Below are 20,502 nucleotides of genomic sequence, written 5' to 3' on the forward strand. Positions count from 1 at the left end.
TCTCTCTTTCTCTCTCTCTCTCTCAGGGCTTTGGACAATCTGCAGGGGGAGAAGAGCAATGAGGTGAGCCTGCCCGTGGGTGAAGTGCTGGAGTCTCTGAACGACCTCATCGCCTACTTCCAGCAGCCCGACTCGGAGCTGGAGCACGAGGAGAAACAGCGGCAGCTGCGCTCCCTCATCAAGCGCCAGGACCTCTTCAAGGAGGAGGTGAGGAGTATTTATAACTCCAGCAGAGCTCCAAGAAGGAAAAAGAAGATCATGTGAATGTATTTTATTGACCGCAGTGGATTTTCACATCGTTTTTCATTGCAGTGTAGTAGTGCTCAGATCCACTTCGATTCTGAAGTGTAGGGTACATTAACATAACTCGTGAGAGAGGATTGTCATTTCAGAAGAACGAAGGAAAAATGTGTGAATTATTCACGGCAGCAGTTCCTCACTATGGGATATTCCTGATTATAGTGTGGTTGTCTGTACCAAGATTCACATGTATACATTAAGAATAAAGAGACAGAGGAATGTCATCTCTACATGGGATGTTGTCACCCACTGAAGCATTAATGCCTAATTTTTAGTTATATAACCCTGCCTTAGTCATGAGTCTCCTACAATCTACTTATTAGGCATGCCATGTGGGCAGAAGCTACTGTAGCAAAGAACTCTGGCTTCTCCAGGCAAAGAAAACTACAATAATAGATGTAGTCAGTGTTTTTGTCAAGCCATAGTTCCTACCCTGCCAGACAACTCTAAGCTCTGACAGTTGCAACAATTGTTAGAGTCTAGTAAGTTTAGCAGCGTATCCTGACTGAATCCGAGCGAGCGACTGTTGTGTAGCATTGGATGCTCACTGTCCACACTGAATCTGTTAGATTTGCCCTTCTATTGTGTCATATTTCTGGTTTAAAAGGGCTGAACAATGTGCAGAAAATAGCAGAAAGAAGAGACAGGATGTCCGAGAAAGTTTTGTGCTCAAAACTTAGCGCCAGTTAATGCTGCACAGCACTGTGTCATCTTGTGTATTGTACAGACAATGTAATTATTGAAAACCATGTAATTAAACTGATTTTGTTGCTAACGCTCACTTGCATCGTGTGCACTCTGTAACTTTGTCAGCAGCGGAACAGAGACACTAAGACGTAGTGCCATGTTTTTTTCACCCTCTTCCTCCACAGGGAATGCTGGCACTCCTGGTCAAATGCATCAACTGTCTGAACTTCTACAACAGCGCTGCTCACTTTGAGGAGTTTGCCGGAGTAGAGGCTGGAGAAGCCTGGAAGAGCATTCTAAACCTGCTGTACGAGCTCCTGGGTAGGAAATTAACATCAACCTCAGCCCAACAACATGCACACACACACACATGCACACACACACACACACACACACACACACACACACACCACCACACACACACACACACACACCACCACACACACACACCAGACCATACACACACACACACACCAGCACCAGACCATAAACACACACACACACACCACACACATCACACACACACACACACACACACACACACACACACACGCACACACCACCACACACACACACACACAAACACACACACACACACACACACCACACACACACACCACACAAACACACACACACACGCACACACCACCACACACACGCACACACACACACACACACACACCAGCACACACACACACACACGCACACACCACCACACACACACACACTCTAACCCCCTCACTCCAAGAACTCCTTCTGTCATCCTGCGCCCATCTGTAATGCGTTGCTGATGCAGGTGACAGCACTGACGTGACGTGACAGTCCTCCTCATCCATCAGTCGTTGTGAGCGTAGTGGCTCGGGCACAAGTGACAGCGCTACGTCGCCCGGCTGCCTGATGGGCCAACCTACCTACCCAGCAACCCACACTGCTGATTGGTCACCGTGGAGAAACGCCAAGGACCAGAAAGACCCTTGGACTTAATCATAGATGCCTTCAAATACTATTAGTCATCAAGTAGCAAGGGGACTCCTCATCATGTGCAGTGTGTATTCATGTGCGCCACATGCACATTTCTCTCTGTTGTTCTCTCTCATTTTCTCTCTCTCTCTCTCCATGGCTGTGTAGATTAGAACAGAGACTCATGGGCTCCTCTGATCTCGACTGCAGGAGGACAAAAAAAAAAAACTCTGCCATTGATTTTCTTTTTTTGTGAATAGTTGCCGTGTTGTTTTTGTGTTTTTTGTTGCAGTTTTATTTTTTGTGAGGGAGAACGAACAACTTATCATTTTAATGACGCTCCCCAGTCACCCTGCCTCTATATTTATACCCCTAACAGACAACCCCCACCCCCATCACCACAAAACACACACATACACACACACACACACACATACACACACACACACACACACACACACACACACACATATACACTGACACAGTGTACACATACAGTACTTGTACACATGCACACATACTCCATAGAAAACAGGCCCCATTTTACACGTCCACATCTTGCCTCCTCTCCTGTGGAGACTCAGAGGTCAGCTTCAGGGTGGTAGAGTAGAGTGTAGAGTGGACCCTCTAGAGAGATGGTCCTGATGAGGGCATGTGAGCAGGTTTCACACTGTTAATATGCCACAGTCTGAAATACTGTTAAGAACTTATCAGAACTTATCAATACATTAATTTTCATATAAAAGTTCAGAGTGAAATCGAGTCTCCTTTCTCACATACAAAAAATAGGCTGGTGTAACTGAAATGAATGTCCAGGTTTCAGTCACGTTACGCAGCCCCCAACTAATGGCCATTTCCTCATTTCCTTTCCCTCCTTTTCCCCTTTGTCTGCTCTTGTCCTATATCCTGGCTTGTTATTCAGCCCTTGGAGCTGATTTCCTTTTCCCCTCTCGGCAGGTCTCAGTCTTCTGCTCTCTTCCTGTTCAGAAGGCTGATCGACTCGCTCTGATCCTGTCTTGGAAGTTGCCCTCCGGCAGTATTCGCTCTTAATGATGGTTGTACCTGGAGCGTGATCGCGAAACTCTGCCACACACACACACACACACACACACACACACACGCGCATCAAGCAGGCACACATGTACACACACACGCAAACGCGCACACGCACGCACACATGCACGCACACACACACACACACACACACACACTAACGCACACACACATACACACACACACACTCACACACACACACACACACACACACACACACACACACACACACACACACACACACACACACACGCACTGCAAGCTCATCTTATATTTCATTCACACACTAGGGCTCAGTCTGCTGTTAAATTGTGTTTTGTTATGGGAGGGAGAGGAAGGACACGTTTATTAGTCCGGTCAGGGAAGCCATTTGGCCCCTGCACACTAGCCAGGGATCTGTCCCCGAGGAGGGAGGGGGAGGTCCTGCACACTAGCCAGGGATCTGTCCCCGAGGAGGGAGGAAGCCATTTGGCCCCTGCACACTAGCCAGGGATCTGTCCCCGAGGAGGGAGGGGAAGGTCCTGCACACAGGATGCATGTGAAATGAGGGGCACCCACTAACCTTCTGCTCCTAATCTCTCCTTTCTCTGTCTCTTTCTCTCTTTCTGTTGCTGTGTATGTCCATCTCTCCCTCTCAGCCGCCCTCATCCGTGGCAACAGGGCCAACTGTACACAGTTCTCCCGCAACCTGGACTGGCTGGTCAGCAAACTGGAGAGGCTGGAGTCGTCATCAGGTACACACAAAGATTTACAATGATCACAGTACAGTACATTGAATAAATATGAAATAAAATACATTTTACTCTCTAGACTTACTTTGTGACTTCAGTTGTGTCTTAGTTACATATAGGAACGTCACATATTACCAACCGTCACGTATGTCCAACCTCTTACGTGTATGTGTCACTTAATATTCATTTCTATACAAACCAAGACGGAAGATTCCTAAAGAAACACAAGCACCCACACAATAAGTTTATCTTAATTAGCTATGTACCAAAAATGACATTTTACCGTGACTCGAAGAGCTGTAAACAGTGTTGTAAGGCTGCGTGTACAAATCCGCTTGGAGCTCCAGTGGAATTTTGATTTGCCGACTTCTCGGGCTAACCGTTCATGTGCCTGAGAAAGGTTGGGAATAAGCACCCACCAGCCCAGCACTAAACTCCGAGCGTGGTAAACAAAATCGGATATTTCACGCAGTAAAAGCCCCGGTTAGAACCAAACTAGATTTTGTTCAAATCTACACGCCTATGGCTACTGAAAAATGTAAGGTTAATTTAGCAAATGTTATTTTGTATTATTAAAAAACATTGTTGTTTGAAGAATTTTCGAACGAAATGGTTGGTAATTAGCATGTTTACGATATTAAGTATACATACAGTTGAGTTGGTCACATCTGGCACATCCTGCCACATACTGTACTTACGGTAAACATATAAGAGCATGTGGAAAGTATAAAATGTTCTCACCATTCTCCACATAATGGTCCCTTCTTACTGAGACTTAAAGAAAAGGCCAGACATTTCCCACCAGCTTTAGAAAAGGCCACAGTTTAAAGCAGTGAGACCTCAAGCCTTGTGCCTGAAGAATGATGATATCTGCCCCAGCACAAGCACGTCTAACTAAGTGATAATGCAACATGCTATCATTTTCTAAAAGATATTCATTATCTGCAAATTAAAAATGAGATTAGTTCCAAATGCCAGATGTAAGGTTTAATATAAGGTTCCTGCACTCTCTCAATTATTAGTGTCTGTAAATTTGTGGTTTAGATAAAAATCCTGTAGGTAGAGAAAGAAACACCTGTCTCACCTCAGTCGGTGAACCTGAATGGCCTTTAATTACTTACTCTTTTTTGGTTTGTCTGTTTTAAGTGTTTCTGTGTACAGTTTATTTATCACAGAGAGAAAACACTATTAGTGAGCATTTTCTCTGAATCAACACATCGCCCTTTATTGTATATGAACTAGCCCTCAAATTTAGACTCCCTTATATTTTTCCAATATATTTTTTTTTTAGAAAAACAATCCCCATAGGACTATGGCATTTGTGACTTTTGTGTCTGCATCTCTCCACTGTGTGTTTAGCATGCACTGTACACCGTTTAGAGATAAGCACCCAGGCAGAGCCATCTATCTACAAAGGCTCTGAAAAGTTGCATCAGCAGCACCACTTTCTGTTTTGGCATCTCTTCCCCCACAGGAATTCTAGAGGTTCTTCACTGCATTCTGGTGGAGAGCCCCGAAGCCCTGAACATCATCCAGAAAGCGCACATTAAATCCATCATCTCTCTGCTGTACAAGCACGGACGCAACCACAAGGTCACTTCCCACCTCCCCCCACACAATAAACAAACAAACAAACAAACAAACAAACAAACAAACAAACAAGCCAATAAACACACACACACAGATGGTTGTTGAATGCAAAAGATAAACCACAAAGTTTGCCCAAGCCCTTTGCACATTGACTCCCGGGGAGCATTAGCAAATAGCGAGGAGGTGAATGCTTGTTGAAAGTTTGTCATCTCATTCAGCGAATATCCATTCTGTGAGTACTCTGTAAAAAAAAAACAAAAAAAACCTGGTCTTCATACACAGCCCTGGCTACCTGTACTGGAAACGAGTGAGCTCTCTGGTATTTTGTTTGGTGTTTGGTTCAAATATCAACAAATGTAACATTATCCAGAATAGCATCTTTAAGACCAGTCCTAGACTAAAAGGAAAACATCACTAAAAAAAATCCATTGAAAAAAGTTTTAAGTATAGGACTAGGCTTAATCCGTGTATGCAAAATTGGCTGTTGATGTCTGGCCCTAAGTGGCTATGAGCTATTTTGATGCACGTTTAACTGAAAGGTGTGCAAGAACACTTCTAAAATAGGGGTTATTTGAAGCTTGGCATGCTTCTAGTGTCATAACACACGGGTGCGTTTCCATCTGGGTTGTGACATTCATGGCATCTCTCATAAAGAGCAGATGACAGATGCTTTTAGTGTCTTTGAGAATGTCCCTTGTGTTGACCCCGCAAGGGTGGCCATACGGATGGTAGTAGTGGAGGCATTCCTCTACCCTGTAAAAACCTTAACCATCCATCCCAGTGTACTCACACTCCCATTATTGGAAATGCCTGTCAAGCCTCACTAAGCTTAAAGCCTGTCATATGGAGTACGACACATAACTGCTTTGGGCACTGAGAGAGCTGATGAACAGTAGCTCTATTTTATAGTTCTCCTTTAGCCATGCTCAACGACGTCAGTGAGTGAACTCACTTAGCAGTTATTTGTGCCACATAAAGTTTGACAGTGTAATATAATGTAATATAAAATGCAATATGTCATCACTTACTGTGTTTACCTACTATTTGTTCTGTCTGTGGGACTCCATGCAGATTCTGGATGTCCTCTGCTCGCTCTGCGTTTGCAATGGTGTGGCCGTCCGAGCCAATCAGAACTTCATCTGTGACCACCTCCTCCCTCGGCGAGATCTGCTCCTGCAGACACGACTGGTCAATGATGTTCAAAGGTAATGGTCAAGTAATGAAATACGTGTATTATGGTTTTGAAGTTGAAGGATGCAGCTGTCTACTATTGTGCATATGCCCAAACTATCAGAAATATAATGTAAACATTGTAAATATTGATAAGATATTAGAGCTGGAAATCGTTCAAAGTCAAAAATAGTTCAACCTATGAGCTTGTGTTTTTTTCTTCAACAATGGGCCATTGCTAAGCCAGAGAGATAGCTATTTAGCTACAGTAAAGATAATTTGTCATAGAAACATTTCACCCAAGTGTTTTTGCACCCACTGTTTTGGGATTGTCGTACTTTGGAAGTGAAAAACATGTCAGTGTCAACTTCGCCTAAGGAAGAAATTTTTTTTTCGGCTTGGCGAGTATTAGCACTTACGATATACGATATTTATGATTACGATATAAACATGGTCAAAAAGATTTCTACTGAAACAAAGACGTTAAGGGCATTCCATGAAAGAAATAGGCAAAAAAGCATTCACAGAACTCAAGCTGAGGATCCAGAGAAAAAGAGAAAAGTGTGAGGGAGGCCATGGTGCATCCATCTGTGTAGACGGAGAAGAAGAAGATCAGAATCTTGTTTGAGAACAAATGACGCCTCCCAGGTCTTTAGCTGGCAGCAGATGAAATAATACCCACAAAACACCAGTCTCATCAGCAGCAGTGAGGAGAATCTGGAATGACCTTCTGAGGAGAGTTACAAAGAAAAGGCACATCTGAGACTGGCCAATGGAAGTAAAAAAGAATAAATTGGCAACAGGAAACACATACTGGGAGGTAGATTGAGATATGTTATAGGCGTATATAGGAGTATTAGTAGGTGTTAGAATAGGTGTCTGAATTATAGAAAATATGCATTAAGCAAATAAATAGATTCTGAAGAAGTGCTTCACATCATCAGCAGCAGTGTAGATGATCATCTGTAATTTCTATAGAATAAAAGGAACCTTTAACAAGGAAGGCTCTAACTGCATTTTACTTTAACTCAGTCATCATGCTATACCCTAAAGACGGCACTTGACTTGACCCAATTCTGTCCTTCAACAACACAGAGACCCAACGCAGGGCTTTTCTGGTGAAGTACCAGTAATGCTGTAAAGCTGTTTGTAATGGCTGCAAATGGAGGATGGAAGAGAAGCATATATAAATAAAAAATCAGTTTGAAGCAGAAGTCATAATTTCTTATCAATTTTGACAACGTCTTGACTATATTTTCAAATGATTTTGTAGTGTATTTGATGGATAAAAATATATGTGTTTTTCTAAACTTATTTTCTTTTCTTTTCTCTGATTGTCTAACATTCTGTAAAGCGTCATGAGACATGTGTAATGTTTTGGTGCTCTATAAGTGAAATTAAATTGAAAATTGAAAATTAAAATTGGGGTTGGTGTGTACTTACTTTGGTCCCTTCTCACTCAACTTTTCGCAGCATGCGACCCAACATCTTCCTGGGCATTAACGAGGGGTCTGCCCAGTATAAGAAGTGGTACTTTGAGCTGATGATCGACCAGGTGGACCACTTCATGACCGGCGAGCCCACCCACCTTCGCGTTGGCTGGGCCACCACCAAAGGCTACGCCCCGTACCCCGGGGGTGGTGAGGGATGGGGAGGGAACGGCGCGGGCGATGACCTCTACTCCTACAGCTTCGACGGGCTTCACCTCTGGTCAGGTACATCTCGGGGCCACGGGGAGCACCACATCTCTGCTGATGAGAGCGATTCGGAAAATACGTTAGCACTTTAAGGAATGGGGGATTTGGAACACTACAGTAGCTTGGGTTTTTGGTCCAGGAGCTTAAACTGTTTTTACAAGCAAGAACAAGACTGTGTTGGCTGGGATCCTAGTTGTGTGGAGTCATATATAATCCAGACTTTTTTTAATGTATTTTTTGAGTACCTACCTCTGAATTTAACAACCTTGATTACTTAGAAACAAATCCACCTAATTTTCATCCACTTTTTCTTTATCATGACATTGACATTCTTCATGAAATACGTCTATCCATTAACTTAAACTAAAAAAAACACTACAGCTACATACAGATACTATCACAAGAAAGTACTATATACTGTACATATACATTTATCTAGGTGTAGTGATCTCTCGAAACAGAGCCTTTTTACTGCTGAGTCATACATACTTAATCACAACAACAGCTGCTAGAGTAATGCTGTTTTATCATGCCAAAGTACCTGTGCGGTAGTTGAATGCATTGGCACCTGTCTTCCCCCCACTGTTTATCACGTCAGGTCGTATTCCCAGGGCGGTGGCGTCCATCAACCAGCACCTGCTGAGTGGCGATGACGTGGTGAGCTGCTGCCTTGACCTGGGCGCCCCGAGCATGTCCTTCCGCATCAACGGGCAGCCGGTGCAGGGCATGTTCGAAGACTTCAACATAGACGGCTTCTTCTTCCCGGTCGTCAGCTTCTCAGCAGGGGTCAAGTACGCATCAAAGACACACAGATATAGACACACACACACACATACACACACACACACACCTCCACACACGCACACACACACACACACACACCTGCACACACACATATACACCTGCACGCACATACACACACACACACACACACCTCCACTCACGCACACACACACACACACACACCTGCACACACACATATACACCTGCACGCACACACACACACACCTGCGCGTGCACACACACACACACACACACACACACACACACACACACACACACACAGTCACAGTAACAGAAATACAGAGAGGCACACATGGGCTCCTCTCCTCCTCTCTCTCTCTACCTCCTCCTTTCTTTCTCTCTTTTCATACACACTATATGTACACCTCTCTCACACCTGTAATGATACAGTGTTCCCCATTCATTAAAGATATTTTAGGTTATCTGATGCCGTCCACATAAATGTGGACGGCATCAGTTTGTAGACAGACACTGTGTGTGTCTGAGACACAAGCTATTTTTGAAATGCCTGCAGTCTGAATATTTATAAGTAGGACAGCAGAAAGCCAGACCAACCAACATTTCTCAATAATTTACATGGACTTTGAGTCCTAGAGTGTTTTTAGAGGTGGAACTATTTTTGTTCTGACTTTGAATTTAAAAAAAACCCTCCAATGTCAGTTGCGTTATACTCAGGACTCTTGATACTCAGATTCTCTAGGGCAAACCGCCTTCTCTCCCACACACACCTCGAAATTCTCAGCCCCCTTAATGTTAAAAGTTAAATGTTACACTAAACACTAAAGGTCACTTTGAGCAGACTAGCTACTCTTGCCATATTACACAGAACATTTCCCATTTGAAATTACAAAGACAATTTATTCCAACATTTCTTTGTGGCCCGGAGCAAGCGTATCAAAATGTGACCCTAATCAGAAAGTCACAACTGGGAGATGGTTTTGGCACAGTCCACAATCCTAACAATTCTAGATTGTTGATATTTGAGCTCAACAGACAATCAAATTACACTCCCCCGCTTGGTGTCCCTGAATTAACATGGCTGGACTTTTGTACGGTCCCCAAATACACGTATATCCCTTTTACTGAGCAGGAACTGTCTACAGAAGTCTAAGTTTTTGAGTGAGCACACACCATGGCAGTGTGACTAGAGCGCTCTGGATGGACAGAGGTAATTTAGTTATTGTCTTATCTAACCTTCATGAGGCCTGAACTGTCCTGCCCACTTGTGACAGACCCCGAGCCAGTGTACAGAAAACATAAGCAAGCATTTCTGCTTGGTCTCTTCACAGCTGATATATTTAATTAGCCAGTCATAAGGACCATACATAGAAATGTCACAGGGAAAGGTTTTAAAGGTACAGTCCACAATTCTAGCAATTCTAGATTGTTGATATTTGAGCACAGCAGCAAATCAATATACGGGTCCTCTGTTCTCTTCCACTGAAGCAACTTGAGGATAGAACGCATAGAACAGCTAGAGGACTGCGAGGACTGATAGGACACAATTCCACAGAGAATTATTGGACTAGAACCCGTGGATGCCATCTTTACACTAATGGGTCTTTCCAGGGTTCGCTTCCTGTTGGGTGGCCGCCATGGCGACTTCAAGTTCCTGCCGCCTGCCGGCTACACGCCGTGCTACGAGGCCCTGCTCCCCAAAGAGAAGATGCACATCGAGCCGGTGAAGGAGTACAAGCGTGACCACGATGGCGTCCGACATATACTGGGCACCACGAAGCTCCTGTCCCAAGCCTCCTTCATACCCGTCCCCGTGGACACCAGCCCGGTGAGTCCACTACCAGCGCTGCAGCCCTTCATCCATTAATGTCAACTATTCTTTTGAGATCTGTGATCCCCTCCAACAGAAACCATGCCAGCTACCTAGATGTGTTTTTATTATTCCTTCCCAATTCTTCCCCTTCTCTAAGTCCATTTCTCAATCCCACACCAGGATCTGTAACTAACACTAGATTTATTCCTTGTTTTTTTCTTAAATGCACAATGCCTAGTAATGTTTTGCTATTAGTGTTTGCTATTTTGATTGCTAGCGGTTAACTCTGTCTTGTTGACCTTTCCTTTGTCCAGATTGTTTTGCCCCCTCACCTAGAACATGTGAGGGACAAGCTCGCTGAAAACATCCATGAGCTCTGGGGCATGAATAAGATCGAACTCGGCTGGACTTATGGCAAGGTAAAGACATACAGAAAAATACATTTTAAAAAGCTTCCCTCTGTTTTGAATACTTGATAAATCTTCATCACACAGTCATTACTGATCGAACTGGTCTAAAATTTTAGCAAAGTATAGAAAAATGGAAAAAAGCCTTCACTTGGTTCTAAAGAGCTGATAATCTTTATCAGTAAGTCATTGTGTGGGAACTCGTTTTTCTTTATCTTCACACAAATGGTGATCTATATCAGTGCTTTATTAGCCTATCTTGTATCTGCACGTTGCTCCTCTCACTCAAGATTTGCATTATCTAAAGAACCCTAAAGGCCCTAATCAGCGTTAATGTCATTTTTTTTCTCTCTGAGGATGTTTGATGAGCTTTAAATTAAGCACTTAAGTGACCCACAATAGCTACAGTATGAATAGACCCGGGCCTCACGCATTGATTTTCATCTGTGGTCATATAGTGAGCTCAAGGTGGAAAGGGCTTTGATTTATGCTCTCCTCTCGCTAAGCTCCCCGCGGTGCAGAGCAGGGGGGAAAATGCTGAGCACACAGCTCTCTTTTGTATTCCGTTAGCGTTAGCTTCACCCAGCCCAGCGTCGCGTGCAGCAGCCTTCACAATACAACAGCCTCGTTTCACAAACCTAATGAACGGCATTGCCTTGGCGTTCCAGGGAGCGCGGGGAGAATGGAGTAAAAATTAATTACGGGTGAAGATTTCGCCCATCACTCACGGGGCCGAACCTTATAATTTATTAAGGACAATATTTTGGAGGCCCAGCCGTTCTCAGATTAATTTCCCTTTAACGAGGACCTCATTACTTCAAAGTGACATTGTCCCGTGCCCTGACTGGGATGCTTACCAGGGCGAGTGGCTAAGACTTGGCAGCCGAGACACTGGCCCCATTTGGTGGCCGTTGTTCATTTACAATTGCGCTATTGTGATCCCCGGTTCCATTGTAATCCCATTTGCCTCACACATAACTGATTTGATAGGCAGTATCTTTCTTTATTGCGGAAGTGTGCAATATATTATCTGTGGTCCAGGCACTGTCTCTTAATTGGACATGCATTAGCTTCAGCTGCAGAGCTGCATCCACTCACAAGAGTGCCTGAGTACTCTGAACTGAAGCTTAACTCCTTTGTATGAGTACAGAGATTGGCAGAATTAACTTTAGCTGCAGAACCTAAAGTATCGGACAGTATTGTATGTGTCACAAAAAGAAAAGGGCTTAAAATTCCCAGACATTGATCTAGAACTCATGCGTGGGCTGGGTTGTTAAACATTGAAAATAGATAAATAATAGATCTAATGCCTTCAAACAAAGTCCTTTTAGGCAAGTCCCTCCACTCGGCGGCCATATGACAGCGCTTTTTGGGCACTCGTCGGGCATCCATTTCGGCAGAAATGCGCGTGCGCAAGGCTTCACGACACCAATCTTGCTCCAGCAGCGAGATCACAACACATGATTGGCACGATGTCTTCACAACACACCATATGATTGGCTCAATGTATTCACATGTCGACATTTTGCCGAGGAAGGGGTGGGATATGTGTAGTAACGGCCATATTGGTGTTACAAATTAGCCCCATGCATTTCTAGAAAGTGTTTGCTTCAAACATTTCTCATAACTTCAGGCACAAACGTTGAAATAATTGTGTGCTGCTAACCATCCTCCCCTTGGACCTTGCAGGTGCGAGATGACAACAAGAGACAGCACCCCTGTCTCATTGACTTCTCCAAATTGCCCGAAACCGAAATGAATTATAACCTGCAGATGTCATCCGAGACATTAAAGTAAGTTACCGCGGAAACAGCCGCGGTTTCAGCCCACAAATTGACCTGGGTGTCTCTGTCTTCTGTGTGGTGCCGTGGAGAGAGAGCGGTGTAAGGGATCCAGATTCGGGCAGTGATTTAAATTCTAATCATGGCTACTTTAATCCCTCAAGCGAATCCCATGAGAGTGAGAGTATTGATTGGGAGAGGCAAGAGCCTGGGACTAATTTCACTCAAAACTTTCAGCAACTCTCCCCCATGCATTAGAAATGCATTACAGTTAGCCTCCATTATCCTGCAATATTGAATACCTCCTCCGCTTTGGACATTGGGCTATGTTTAGTGCTTCGTTCTTATCTGATTAGGTCCAATGAACTTGGCCAGTGAAGTCATTACCTCTCTGTTACAACATCCATTTTGTTTACGCTTCCATAAGCTTACGTAGCAGTTATCTCTTCCAGGACCTTACTGGCTTTGGGGTGCCTGGTTTCCCATGTCAACCTCAATGCAGAAGAGGATCTGAAAAAAATCAAACTTCCTAAGAAGTAATGTATTCCTATATTGTCTACTTGTTAACACATCAAAACAAGCAATCTTGACTCAATATATGTTTTCACACTGGAGAGCCTTACATACTGTAAAAATGCCCTTCTCTTTGCTGAATACTCTACACTATGTTTTGTTCCTTATTTAAAATGGTGTAGCTATATGATGTCCAACGGTTATAAACCCACGCCACTGGACCTTTCTGACGTGAAGCTGAATCCTGGTCAGGAAGTTCTGGTAGATAAATTGGCCGAGAACGCTCACAACGTTTGGGCCAAAGATAGAATCAAACAAGGATGGACCTATGGCATACAGCAGGTGAGGCTGCCCTATTGCTACGCTACAGGTTGCATAAGGGTCGAATTCTACTAATTTAGCAGATTATATCACTTTATAATGGTATTACATATTACATAACGGTCATTCATTTACTACAGTGTTGCATAGGCTAAAGACCCGTTACTGTTGAGATGAAAGTGTCCTCATTATCCACTGTCTGTCATTTTGTGTAGGATCTGAAGAGCAGACGCAATCCTCGCCTGGTGCCATATGCTTTACTAGATGAGCGCACTAAAAGATCCAACCGCGACAGTCTCCGTGAGGCTATCCGAACACTGGTCGGATATGGGTACAACATCGACCCTCCAGACCAAGAGCGTGAGAAAAATTAGCATCTAAAATACATAGAGAGACAATTTGAATCATTTACATATTTCATCAGTAACTAATGATCCTAAGGCCTGATCATCTAAAATAAATGTAAAATGGTAACTGGTTTCCACTGGTTTAAATGTAAAATGGTAACTGGTAATTATATTGGGGCAGCCGTGGCCTACTGGTTAGCGCTTTGGACTTGTAACCGGAGGGTTGCCGGTTCGAACCCCGACCAGTAGGCATGGCTGAAGTGCCCTTGAGCAACGCACCTAACACTGCTCCCCGAGCGCCGCTAGCTCACTGCACCGGGATTAGTGTGTGCTTCACCTCACTGTGTTCACTGTGTGCTGAGTGTGTTTCACTAATTCACGGATTGGGATAAATGCAGAGACCAAATTTCCCTCACAGGATCAAAAAAGTATATACTTTATACTTAATTAAAAGTTGCATTTCACTGTAATGGTTCATTCAATATTTAACAAACTTTTGCCATAATTTAAATTAAGGCTCACTTTCAAATACCTGTGAACTGAGCCCAGTCATAACCCTAAGTGAGGCCACTAAGTGAGGCTTAGTGTGCATTTGTCACACTAAGAGGTGATTTGTTGACTGTTATTTGTTGACTTGATAGTTCATAGAAATAAAGTTGAACACGCGATGGTTTAGTCACATGATCTAGGCTTCCCATGCCCCAGTAACCAAGCTCCTCACTCTCTATCTACCCTGTAGCTACCCACGGAGTAGAGAAGCAGAGCATCGACACAATCCGCTTCTTCCGTGTGGAGAAGACTTACGCGGTCACCACTGGGAAGTGGTACTTTGAGTTTGAGGCTTTGACAGGCGGAGACATGCTAGTGGGCTGGGCCAGGCCCGCCTCCAGGCCTGACATAGAGCTGGGATTGGACGACCTCTCATATGTGTTTGATGGTTTCCGGGTAAGTGGCTACCATTCACAACTCTTCACATGATCTTACAAAAGGTCACATATACTATTCCATAGAATGGTGGGTAGAAGCTATAGAATATGTGGTCTTCAATTAATAATGGACAATTCAGTAAATGAAAGTCATTTGTTGATATTTAATAAAGTGAGTTTGCATGCCAACCTTATTTGATGAATCTGCTTATGGGTTGTTCTTCTTAGGGCCGACGTGTACACAAAGGAAGTCATTTCTTTGGTCGCACCTGGAGCAAGGGTGATGTGGTTGGGTGTATGATCAATATGGAGGACAAGTCCATGCTCTTTACTCTGAATGGAGAAATTCTTATCACCAGCAGTGGCTCTGAGCTGTGCTTCGCTGACTTTGAAACTCAGGACGGTGAGTCGTGCATGCAGGCAGAGCACCGATCAATCAATGTCACTGTTTTAATGTCCATAAACAGATGGAGATAAAGCAGCTCTCAAGTGAGGGAACTTGACTTACTGCAGTGTGATTACAAACGAGCAAAACATAAAGTACAAAATAAAAAGTAAAGGATTCAGCCAACTTGTCTGTTAGCCAAGGTAGCATCAAAGAAAATGTGTCTGAACGTCCGCCAGCAACCACAGCGTGTTGTTGTGTCGCCTCCAGGCTTCATCCCAGTGTGTAGCCTGGGACTCTCCCAGATCGGACGCATGAACTTGGGTAAGGACGCCAGCAGCTTTAAGTACTACACCATGTATGGCCTCCAGGAGGGATTTGAGCCCTTCGCCGTCAACATGAACCGCGAGGTCACCATGTGGTTTAGCAAACGCCTGCCCACCTTCGTCAACGTGCCAGCGGATCACCCACACATTGAGGTGAGGCCTCCAACAGACATGGGCAAAACACATGACACATGGCACCACATGGGCAAAACACATGACACATGGCACCACATGGGTGAAACACAGGACACATGGCACCACATGGGTGAAACACAGGGCACATGGCACCACATGGGCGAAACACAGGGCACATGGTACCACATGGGTGAAACACTTTTTATTATGTGCTGCAACGTTTTGACCCGGCTGGGTCTTCCTCAGGGCTTATGGGAGTTTTTAGCAGAGTGCGGGCATTTCACAACCTGACTCTCGCCAGATGAATTTCGTTGCGCCTATCTCCGCCTAGCTCCACTCACATCCATCTGGGATCGCTTCCGTTGGGAGTGATTTCGGCACCATATTTTATGGTAGAGCCAATCAGGACGCAGGGCGGGAGTTTCATAGATGTGACGTAGCGGAGAAGCGACTGTGAGACTATTTTCAGCGTCACAGGTTGGCTTCGATGTGAGTGGTTGAAGTAGCACGTCAATAAAGATGACGGACAAGTGGCTTATCCAATCATATGCAAGGATTTTTTAATAAGGCCCAACCTTCTGAAACACCTCTCCAATGGAGCGATCCCAGATCGATGAGCGGAACAAAATTCATCTGGCGAGAGTCGGGTTAAGCATTTCATCCTTTTCTAGTTCCATTTGCCCTGCACCTCACCAATGGGGATGTGCACACTACTACAACTACTCTATGCGACCACTGAATGTCAGACCATGTGTTGTATGGCCCTTCTGTTTTAGGTGACCAGGATCGATGGTACTGTGGACACACCCCCGTGCCTAAAGGTGTCCCATAAGACCTACGGCACACAGGCCAGCAACAAGGACATGGTGTACTGTCGACTGAGCATGCCCGTCGAGCTCTACCCAGGGCCAAGAAAGAACGAAGGTATGGAGGTAACCGAAGCGCCCAAGAAAGACGGTGGCAAGATTGATTATGGGAGCATCACAAAGGTAAAGAAATATATATATTCCCAATATGAAACCATATTCACATCCATACAATTAGGCATTGTAGTCTTATTGGCACTGCTAGAAGATTGCATTTAGGCATTGTAGTCTTATTGGCAGTGCTAGAAGATTGCTAAAATGTTATCAGGTGTCTTTTGCCAATATAGTCAGCAGTGTTGTGCTTGGTTTTCTTTCATTTTTGCTGTGTGCTCCATCCCTAGAACACAAAAGTGCATAGTGGATATCCTGGATGGGTGATTGTAATGAGATGTGTTGATCTGTCCTTCACAAGATCATATACCATCAAAATGAATTTTAAGATGATACAAAAACTAGATGCATGACAACAGCATACATCAAAAAATGGCAAATAGTGCTGCTTTAAAAGTGGCTACTCCCTCTCCTGTGTGCTATATGAACAGGGATACTGAATCACAGGAAGTGATGTACCATGAATATCCTGTTCTTCCCCCAGTACTATTACTCTGTGAGAGTGTTTGCTGGTCAGGATCCCACTTCTGTGTGGGTGGGCTGGGTTACCCCTGACTACCACTACTACAGCAAGAATTTCAGCCTCAGCAAGATCCGCACCGTCACCGTAACCCTTGGAGACGAACGAGGTCGTGTCCACGAGAGGTGAGTTTAAAAGACATGATTAAAATGTAATGTTGCGGTAGTGAGTTTTTGTCTGAAACTGGCGAGTTAGCAAGTAGCTTTGGACTCTAGTAGGAACAGCAGGTGTGTTTTTCTGTCCTGCACCTGAGCAAATGCTATCAAAGTAAATGTGAGGCAATACTAACAAAACAACAACAGCAAGCCTCCATCTGTCTTATGAAAATAAATGAATAAATAAAATCAAGAAACCTTTAACTCATCTTCTTTGTTTTACCTGCTGTCTTGCGTCCCATTTTAAACTGTGCTTCCTTATGGGCTTGTCTGTTGTCAGTTTGAGGAGGAGTAACTGCTACATGGTGTGTGGAAGGGACATCGGGCTCGGCTCGTCCTCATCCCACTCCAATGTTGACCTTGAGATCGGCTGCTTCATAGACCTGGCCTCTGGTCTCGTCTCATTCACTGCCAATGGCAAGCAGTTGCCCACCACTTACCAGGTAGGTGTGCTGCAACTTAACCCTCTCCAATCAGATGCTTGCCAAAGAAAATTCTCCACAGTCACAACTTTGTGATTTGGTCTCTGAATACCAATTGTCTCAGAATTAGAGCCAATAGTAATGTCAAAACGGAGTGTTCAAACCCACATGGAGCTTGCCGTCTAGACATCCCATAATATTCTGACAAGACGGTGCTGTAATCGGCTCCATTAAAAGGCAATATGCAGTAATGGATGAAACCAGGCTGATCTCTCAGCTGAAAGTCTACAAACTCAGCCCAGAAGAGAAGCCGTGCAGGTCCAGGAGCTGCCTGGGCAGCTATGCACTAATGAGCCCCACGCGCTGCTGCCTCTCCTTGATGGCTGACGTTGATGCAGTGCCAGACGAAGGGGCTCACACTGTCACAGGAGACAACTCGCAATCTATTTCCCGTCTGAAAGCAGACTGGATTTACATTAATCCTGACGCACTGCCACCCACCATCCATCCAGCACCCAAACCCCCCCCATGTGCAACATTACTGTACTTTGCACAGGGCGGTGTAGTTTAAATTAAAGTCTGTGACTAAGCATCTGGGGATATCTACAGAGGGCGGTATGAGAGTGAGTGCACTGATGGGACTCTCTGCTCTGTCCCTCAACCAGGTGGAGCCCAACACCAAGCTGTTTCCTGCAGCATTCATTCTGCCAACAAGCCCTAATTTGCTCCAGTTTGAGTTTGCAAAGATCCAGGTAGGTTTTGGATTTTATCTCTATTTTTTTTCACAGAATGATCTGAACCTGTACTGTGTGTACTTACTGTATCTCATCAATGTAATGTTCTGTAATCAAACACATGATAGAGATGCTGGGTTTTTATTAGTCAAGTTAAAGGAACACTGCAACAACGCCAATAGGGAGCTATAGGCTAACTGGTGTAACCCACTTCCAGTGTATTATGCTAAGCTAGGCTGACGGTGTCTGGTTGGGTTGTTGTACGCAGAGAAACACTGGGGTAGACTACAAATAAGCTTATTTCCCCAAAAAGTTGGCGTGTTCCATTAACACACAGGTCATGCTAGTACCTATTAACTGTGAGCCAACTTCCACACACTGCTGCAGGATGCCATGCCCTTGTCGTCGGCCATCTTCAAGAGCTTGCACAGGAACCCGGTGCCCCAGTGCCCGCCGCGGCTGGACGTGCAGACCATCGTCTCCGTGCTGTGGAGCCGCATGCCCAACACCTTCCTGTCGGTGGAGACGGCGCGGGTCAGCGAGCGGCACGGCTGGGTGGTGCAGTGCCTGGAACCGCTGCAGATGCTGGCCGTGCACATCCCCGAGGAGAACAGGTCAGTCTCTCTTTAAATACGAGAACAGGTCAGTCTCTCTTCAAACACGAGAACAGGTCAGTCTCTCTTCAAATACCAAAACAGGTCAGTCTCTCTTCAAACACGAGAACAGGTCAGTCTCTCTTCAAATACCAAAACAGGTCAGTCTCTCTTCAAACACCAAAACAGGTCAGTCTCTCTTCAAACACCAAAACAGGTCAGTCTCTCTTCAAATGCCAAATGTCAATGTCAATGTCAATTTCACTTATATAGCGCGTTTACAGACGGCTTAGCCTCACCAAAGTGCTTCACAATAAAGTGCAATAAATAAATACAGGAAGGCACAAAAACAAAAAGGGCTACAGTTAAAATAAATTAAGAAATGCAGAAAAAGAACCTTTAAAACTAAACACTGGGGCATAAAGGGAGACACTAGCCAAAGGCAAGTGAAAAGAGGTGGGTCTTTAAAAGGGACTTAAAAAATATTCTCAGAGTCGCAGAGACTGAGCTGAACGGATGTGGAGGGGGAAGGTTGGTTGTCGGAAGTGCCTCGTCAGTGATATCTCTCGAAAGCAGGTGCTCTTTGGTTTCAAGGGAATACTTGTTGTCTTAAAAGAGTTGGTTTGACCAAAAGATTCCAAAGGCACACTGCTTTTTATAGTTAAAAAGCCTTTAATTTAAGTGGGTTCACGCGTTTACGCGACAAAAAAAAAGAAAAAAAAAGGTCAGTCTCTCTGCCCGGCGGAACGACGGGACGGCAGCCTTCTGTCTGTGTGGGTTCGTCTGATCTGATCAGTGGGGAGGGAGGCGTCCCGGTGATTTCACACTCGCTGATTCTCACTCAGAGACCTGAGCCAGCAGATTGTCCCACAGGACAGTGATGGCATACATGATTGTATTTCAGCAGAGTTTAGTGCTCCCAAGGGCTATGTACACACACACACACACACACACACACACACACACACACACACACACACACACACACACACTCACTTACACACACACATATACTTACACACACACACATACACACACACACAGAATCCCTTCACATACATTTGTATGGGTGACACAAACCTCATTTTCTTTATGAATACAATATGCTGCACCATTAATCTGTGTACTCAAGCACCCTGATTACTGTCTTGGGAACAATTATTTTAAAATACCTATACCTACTTGTTTGTTTATTAT

At 44.5% G+C, this 20,502-nt stretch overlaps 1 protein-coding gene across 4 annotated transcripts in view; it reads left to right on the plus strand.

Annotated features, from left to right (window-relative positions):
- Positions 1–20,502, plus strand: part of ryr3 (ryanodine receptor 3) — a 111,287-nt gene that overhangs the window by 27,539 nt on the left and 63,246 nt on the right. For all 4 annotated transcript variants that reach the window (XM_048250173.1, XM_048250175.1, XM_048250174.1 and 1 more), the window contains 21 exons: positions 27–207; positions 1,173–1,308; positions 3,639–3,734; positions 5,206–5,324; positions 6,393–6,526; positions 7,965–8,206; positions 8,787–8,979; positions 10,562–10,778; positions 11,078–11,182; positions 12,860–12,963; positions 13,404–13,487; positions 13,647–13,806; positions 14,001–14,145; positions 14,872–15,077; positions 15,287–15,461; positions 15,714–15,922; positions 16,681–16,893; positions 17,366–17,526; positions 17,837–17,999; positions 18,644–18,730; positions 19,100–19,326. In XM_048250173.1, coding sequence (XP_048106130.1) covers positions 27–207; positions 1,173–1,308; positions 3,639–3,734; positions 5,206–5,324; positions 6,393–6,526; positions 7,965–8,206; positions 8,787–8,979; positions 10,562–10,778; positions 11,078–11,182; positions 12,860–12,963; positions 13,404–13,487; positions 13,647–13,806; positions 14,001–14,145; positions 14,872–15,077; positions 15,287–15,461; positions 15,714–15,922; positions 16,681–16,893; positions 17,366–17,526; positions 17,837–17,999; positions 18,644–18,730; positions 19,100–19,326 — 3,357 coding nt within the window. The remainder of the gene's footprint in view (positions 1–26; positions 208–1,172; positions 1,309–3,638; positions 3,735–5,205; positions 5,325–6,392; positions 6,527–7,964; positions 8,207–8,786; positions 8,980–10,561; positions 10,779–11,077; positions 11,183–12,859; positions 12,964–13,403; positions 13,488–13,646; positions 13,807–14,000; positions 14,146–14,871; positions 15,078–15,286; positions 15,462–15,713; positions 15,923–16,680; positions 16,894–17,365; positions 17,527–17,836; positions 18,000–18,643; positions 18,731–19,099; positions 19,327–20,502) is intronic.

The sequence above is a fragment of the Alosa alosa genome, chromosome 8, assembly GCF_017589495.1.
Source record: "Alosa alosa isolate M-15738 ecotype Scorff River chromosome 8, AALO_Geno_1.1, whole genome shotgun sequence".
Taxonomy (NCBI): Eukaryota; Metazoa; Chordata; class Actinopteri; order Clupeiformes; family Clupeidae; genus Alosa; species Alosa alosa.